Source organism: Chrysochloris asiatica, unplaced genomic scaffold (assembly GCF_000296735.1).
Source record: "Chrysochloris asiatica unplaced genomic scaffold, ChrAsi1.0 scaffold00004, whole genome shotgun sequence".
In the NCBI taxonomy this organism is placed as follows: Eukaryota; Metazoa; Chordata; class Mammalia; order Afrosoricida; family Chrysochloridae; genus Chrysochloris; species Chrysochloris asiatica.
This window is the reverse complement of record NW_006408522.1, coordinates 24,596,870-24,604,263: the sequence shown is the minus strand read 5'-3', so window position 1 is coordinate 24,604,263 and position 7,394 is coordinate 24,596,870. Positions and strand designations below refer to the sequence as shown.

Sequence of the window (7,394 nt, the reverse complement as noted above, 5' to 3'; positions counted from 1 at the left end):
TTTTAAATAACCAGCAGGGTCACCCATGGTGGACAGGTTTCAGATGAGCTTCCAGACAAAGACAGACTAGGTAGAAAGATTAACAAACTACTTCTGAATTACTGAATCACTGAAAACCTATGAATAACAGAGAAGCACTGTCAGATACAGTGCTGGAAAATGAGCCTCTCAGGTTGGAAGGCACTCAAAATGCAACAGGGGAAGAGATGCCTCCTCAAAGTAGAGTTGACCATGATGACGTGAATGGAGTTAAGCTCGTGGGAGAAAAGCCCACAGAACCTTCATTTGCTGATGGGGTACAACTCAAAATGAAGAGAAACAGCTGTAAACATCCATTGAAAATCGGAACATAGAATGTATGAAGTATGAATCTGGGAAAATTGGAACTTGTCAAAAATGAAATGGAACGCATCAACGTTGATATCTTAGGCATTAGTGAGCTGAAATGGACTGGTATTGACCATTCTGAATCTGACAATCACATGGTTTACTATGCTGGGAATGACAAATTGAAAAGAAATTGTATTGTATTCATCATGAAAAACAACATATCCAGATCAGTCATGAGATACAACACTGTATGTGACAGGATAATATCCATGTGCCTACAGGGAAGCCCAGTTAATACCACTATTATTCAAATTTATGTATCCAGTTGATACCATTATTATTCAAATTTATGTACCAACCACTAAAGCCAGTGAGGATAACATAGAAGAATTCTACCAACTTCTTCAATCTGAAATAGATCAAACATACAATCAAGATGTATTGCTCATTACTGGTGATTGGAATGCAAAGGTTGGGAGCAAAGAGGAAGGATCAGTAGTTGGAAAATATGGCCTTGGTGATGGAAATGATGATGGAGAACACATGATAAAATTCTGCAAAACCAATGATTTGTTCATTTCAAATACCTTCTTTAGACAGCATAACAGACAGCTATACACATGGACCTCACCAGATGGAATACATAGAAATCAAACTGACTACATCTGTGGAAAGAGAAGATGTAGTTGTCAGAACCTGGGTTCACGGTGTCTATTGAATGTGGTCTGGCTTAGCTCGCAACTTCATTGCTGTTTTTGACTCCTGTTCCCTTATCGGTGACCAACGTGGTCACCAGTCACAATACGTCTCAGTCTTGGAAAGAGGTTTGCTCTGAGGGGTTCTGACCACTTGCCTTGATGGCTCTGGGTCAAACAGCTTACTTGTTCTTGTAGTAATCAATCAGACTGCCGTTACTGTTTTGGATTTTTCCTGCCAGTCTTTCTTTCATGAAATATCTTTTGTTCTTCTAGTCGCTCCAGCCTTGTCTACTTGTCCTTTCCAGTGGAAATTTCCTATCTCAGTCGGTTCTGGATGGGGTTCTGGATTCCACCTATGGTCTTGTGCAATGTAAAGGCTCCACAGGAAGCCTCTTTCACTGGGCAACTTCTAGTCCCCTTTAAGATTTTCCAGTCAGTTATGGGCTGAAGACAGACTTACAAGCTTTCTGTAGTGATGATTCTGGCTATTCCTTTTTCCCCACCTCAAGTGTCTATTTTACAATGGTAGGCAAGGGAAACCAAGATTCAAAAGACAGTCAAGCATCTTAATACTATTCCCCTCTTTTTCCCCTTCAAACTATGCCTCAATCCCTGTATTCAAGAGCCCTGTTGTTCCAAGGTTGTGCATACATCATCATTCACCTCTGTGCCATGTATCAGATCATTTTTAATGAAGAGATTGTAAAGTAAAATTAATTTATTTTTATATTTTAAGATATTTCATACCTAAGATTCAATTCTTCATGCAAACACATATGCACGGACACACATACAGATTACTCATCATGAAATAAGGTTTACCTGTGTTACAAATTGTGGTGTCCCACTCAAATAATTTGGAGGCATGGTCTTTTAAAAGAAGTGAACATTTCTCTAATCCTGACTCCATGGCACTGACTGCTTCAAATAGTCGAGGGACATTTTCCCATAAATGTGTATAAATTGAAATAAATGAGCAATCTTCTTTTATATTTTTCAGAGTGTTTGTCCATTTTGGATCAGAACCCAAATGGACTTCCCTTGGCCAATAATCCTGAAAAAAATATGAAATAGAGACTATAGCTTAAATAATTTTCAAGAGTTCTAATGAGTTAAGATTGAGATTTTATTCTATAACATTATATTTACTAAGTTTTCTTTAAAAGCTTCAAAACCATCATGAACAATCACAAACACTTGATAAAATCATTTATCCTTAATCATTCATTTAAGATTACATTGTTTTTTTTTTTGGGTGATTTTTGGGAAATGCATCCACAGATCTTTCTTCAGAGAAAATGCTGGGTGGATTCAAACCACCAACCCTTAGGTATTAAAAGAACACTTAATAATTTTTCACACAAGGATTCACAATCCAGATAAGATGATGCTATATGCTGAATCTCCTCTGTTCCCCAATACTGAAATGCAACCATTCACTGCCTCCAAGTGCCTCCCACTACTGATGTTTTTTGACAATGACTTGCTATCATTACTGTTGTTCATGGAGACCCATGAAGCATCATCATTTTTTAATACTACATGTTTTCTGAAAAGGAAATTATACTCCTAAATAATTACAATGTAACCATTAGTAATTAGGAAATTATTGTTGATGCACTATTCCTATTGAATTCTCATGCTGTATTCAAATTTCATCAATTGAACCAATAACACTTTTTCATGGTTAAAGTATCTAGTTCAGTATCCCACATTATGTTTATATGTCATGTCTCTTAGTTCCCTTCAGTTTACAACCATTTCTCAATATTTTCTTGACTGTTATGACATTCATACTTTAGAAGATTATAGGTTAGTTGTTATGGTGCAGAATTTTGCTTATTTAAGTATGTCTCATATTTTCTTGGTGTGGCTCTGTATGTTAATGTGCTGGACTGCAAAGTCAGTTTGAACTGCAGAGTCAGTGGTTCAAGCTCACCAGATGCTCCTTGGAAACCTTATACAGGGTTGCTATGGGCCAGAACCGACTTGACAGTACTTAACAACAACATGTTTTCTTATAATTATGTTATGTATCTTTGGAGCACAGAATATCATAGAAGTAGTGCTGTGTTCTTGTTGCATTCTTTCTGCTGGTATACAATTTTCATTTGACCCATCATTGACTATAATGGCTTTGATAAATTGATTAAAGTAATATTTACTAGACTCTTCCACTGAAAAGCTAACTTTTTCCTTTATTATAATGATCAACTACTTTGTGGACAGAGTTATTTTGAAACCATGTAAACATTCCATTCCTCATCAAACTTCTAGTTTATTTATTTACACTAGTGTGGGTTTTTACAGTTTACTAGTCACTATGAGTTAAAATCAGCTTGATGGCATCTACAACAATGAAAACATTTCATTCAATAGGTTATAATCTGGTATTATCATTACTTATTTTGAGGCACAAAATATATCAGATTCTGACACTAAAATGTCTTTGTATTCGCTGAACATTTCCTTGCTTTCTGGCAAGGACTAGATGTCCCAGGGTTCCTCTTATAGTTTTCCTGTCCCTTTTAATAGAATCAGGCATTCCTTCAATGTTGTTGGTGTTATTAAGTACCATCGAGTCAGTTCTGATTCACAGTGACCCTGTATAGGGTTTCCCATGATAGTCCAGTGCTGATCCTACAGAGTCATACCAGGAGTTACACTGAACCAACTGAGTTCTGGTGTGGTGCTGTAGGATAAGTACTTGACAGGTAACAGCAGGGTAGAAATTCAAACTCACCAGGTGCTTCTCAGAAATCCTAGACAGGGTCACTATGAGTCAGACCCAACTCAACAGCATATCACAACATCAATAATAACAAACCGAATTAATAAATAACATTGTGATAAATGGAGAAAAAATTGAAGTTGTTAAATATTTCATTTTGCTGGTATCCACAATCAACACTCAGAAATTAAATGCCATATTGCATTAGGCAAATCTGCTGCACAAGACTTTTTAAAAAGTGCCAGTTTGAGGACTGACCCAATTCATAGTATTTTCAGTTGCCTATGGAGTCCTTTTGTGGGGGCTGTGGATTAATGGGCTGGACTGCAAGGTCTGTTTGAACTGAAAGATGGGCGTTTCAAACTCACCAGACGCTCATTAGAAACCCTGTACAGGGCCGCTATGGGTTGAAACCAACTCGACGGCACTTAACAACAAATCAGAAGTAGAGGAGGGAGACAAGGGCTCCCATTAAGTTGAAGATCGATTTTGTTTACTGAAGTCAGCTCATCACCTATGTTCCAAACTCCAAAATACAGTACTGAACAATTAACAAAAAGTTAGAAATAAGAATCATGACTAGGGTTAGAAGAAGAAGGGACCATTTAATTAGTGCTACTTTTCTTAAGCTTTTATGCAAGAAAAGATTTAAATGAGTGAATGAATGTATAAGTAAAGAGTAAATGGATGAACAAATAAAATGAAGATAAGTAAATAAGTATATAAAACAAAATTTTTACTATCCCTTTAATAAAGTGAATAGATTTGAAGCAATTATTTTCTTAATTATAAAGTCTCTTTGATCCTCTGAGAAAAATCACAGCACCGCACAGGCCTGCATTGTAAGCCTAGTAAGTCATTTTATTCCTGGATGTTTTCAAATATTCAATAGTTAGGAAACACACATAAATACAATCAAACCTTAGAAAAGAAAAGCTACAGAAGAGGAATATTTGTTTGAGGAATCTAGAAAAGATTTACAGATAAAGCCATACAAGGCAAAAATGGCATCTATATGTAAATAATAAACATAGTACAACTGGGTATGTTGTTTGATCAAATGCTATCTGGAGTCCTAGTATGGCAATATAGGATAAGCACTCAACTGCTATCCTCAAGGTTGGTGGTTCAAATCCAGCAGCTACTCCTTGGAAACTCTATAAAGGGTCGCTATGAGTCAGAACCAACTTGATGCACTTAACAACTCTGGCAACAATCTGATTAAAAGAAAGTTAAAGACAATAAGATACTAGCCTTTGTATATAAGGATGGTACTACTGACATGACATTAATGACATGTGCTTCGATTTTGATTTTCCTACATCTTAGTTTTTTAAATTTATTATAAATTGGGTGAAGGTTTACAGAGCAATCAGTTTTCTATACAATTCAAATGTATTTTTTTCATTGTACTACTAGCCTCATGTACTACTAAGAGCAGAGATGTCAGCTTGAGGACTAGGGTGCGCCTGACCCAGGCCATTGTGTTTTCAATAGCTTCATATGGGTGTGAAAGCTGGACAGTGAATAAAGAGGATCGTAGAAGAATTGATGCCTTTGAGTTGTGGTGTTGGAGGAGAATACTGAGGGTGCCATGGACTGCCAAAAGAACCAATAGATCTGTTTTGGAAGAAGTGCAGCCAGAGTGCTCCTTGGAGGCCAGGATGGCTAAGCTTCGTCTCTCCTACTTTGGACATATCATCAGGAGGGAACAGTCACTGGAGAAGGATGTCATGCTGGGTAAGATGGAGGGTCAGAGAAAAAGAGGAAGACCTCCAACGAGATGGATCGGCCAGGTGGCATCATTGATGGACTCGGGGGTGGCAGCGGTGGTGAGGTTGGCCCAGGATCGAGCATTGTTTCGTTCTGCTGTGCATGGGGTCGCTATGAGTCGGTTCCGACTCGATGGCACCTGACAACAACAACAACAACTAGCCTCACGATTTAATATCACTGATCTCCCTTCCTCCCTGTGTTTCCTGTGTCCATTCGTCCTTCTTTCCTATCCCTTCCAGCCTTCTGAACTTTGTCCTTGGGCAATTGCTGCAATTGTATTACATCTTTAGTTAAGGGCTGGAATAAGACTATGACCTCGAGTTGATTATATCATTATCATATTAAACAGGTCATACAGTTCCCACTTCACATAATTAAAAGTTTTCATCTTAAAGGCCAAAGGTAGTGCAAAAGCCTAAGTGCCCAACTACTAGCTGAAAGGTGGGCTGTTTTACCCACCTTTCTTGACTGTCAGGCAAGGAGACCCCTGCTTCTGATAGGCTTAAAAATCCTATGGAATAGTTATACTCTGTGCATAAGGATCATCACCAGTCAGAATTTACTTAGGGAAACTGACAAAAATAACAAAAACATATATGATAGCATAGTTCAAATGTCTCCATACTCAATTTTTTTTTAAACTTTTTTACTATGAATTGACTGAAGGTTTATAGAGCAGATCGTTAGTTTTCACAGTCAATAAAGCATATACTTTGCTTCATTACAATGATTGCAATCCCCTTCACGTAACAGTGGTTAACAGTATTTATCTCTATTCACTTTAACTCTTGTATTCCTCCTTGTGTCTCCCTCTATCTTCATCTTCCCTTTGCTAACCTCCCTTTTGTTGCGTATTACCTGCCCATCAGCCATGTTAACAAGTGTCTGCCTCTAGGGCATGATCACTTTCCCCTCCCCACTCCTGGTAGCCATCATTGAATACTTATTTTATCAAGAAAACATTTTATTAATTTTTATAATAATAGTCTCAAAAAGCATTTGTCCTTTGTGATTGACTAATTTCATAAAGCATAATTTCCATCAGGTTCATGCATGTTGTGAGGTATTTTGCAGATTCATCATTATTCTTCAGTGTTGTATAGTATTCCATTGTTTGCATGTACATAAGTTTGCTATCTATTCTTCTGTTGATGGTCATAGACTGTCTCCCTTTTTTTAAAACATGTCTCTTGTAGACAGTAAATTGAAGAATCCTGTTTTCTTACCCATTCTTCTATTCTTTGTCTCTTGATTGGTGCATCAAATCCATTTAATTCAGTGTTATTATTAATAGGTATGAATTGATTTCTGTCAGTTTGTTGTGTATGTTTTTGTGGTGTTGCTGTTTTACTCCACATAATTTTCTATAGTGAGTTTACTTTATTCGACGGTTTTCTTTTCATTTTCATTTCTGTTGTTTTAATATTTACTAAATCTTTCTGACTGATTTCCCTTATTTTAATTTTGAAGTGAAGGTATATTTTCTTTGAGGTTACCCTGTGATTTATTATTTTTTCCACATTTAAAACTGTCTGTTTTATTTTGAAATCTACTTGAATTACTTGCTATTTGGAGATTCTACACCAATACCATTCCATCCTTGTTTAGTAGTTGACTATATTATAAATTGATAGCTCTTATTATCTATTTTCACTCTTGTAGATCTGTTTTACTTTAAATACTTCTATATCTGACTTCTATATCTATCCATGCGCCTACAGGGAAGCCCAGTTAATACCACTATTATTCAAATTTATGCACCAACCATTAAAGCCAGTGAAGATGAAATAGAAGAATTCTACCAACTTCTTCAATCTGAAATCGATCAAACATGCAATCAAGATGTATTGCTCATTACT

The 7,394-nt window shown here is 36.7% G+C and overlaps 1 protein-coding gene across 1 annotated transcript in view; it reads right to left on the bottom strand.

Moving 5' to 3' along the window:
- FAM227B (family with sequence similarity 227, member B) overlaps positions 1-6,408 on the bottom strand; it is a 237,284-nt gene extending 230,876 nt beyond the window's left edge. The window contains exons 1-2 of the mRNA XM_006831867.1: positions 6,394-6,408; positions 1,851-2,082 (exon numbers count right to left, since the gene is read on the bottom strand). Coding sequence (XP_006831930.1) covers positions 1,851-2,082; positions 6,394-6,408 — 247 coding nt within the window. The remainder of the gene's footprint in view (positions 1-1,850; positions 2,083-6,393) is intronic.
- Positions 6,409-7,394: the final 986 nt, after the last annotated feature.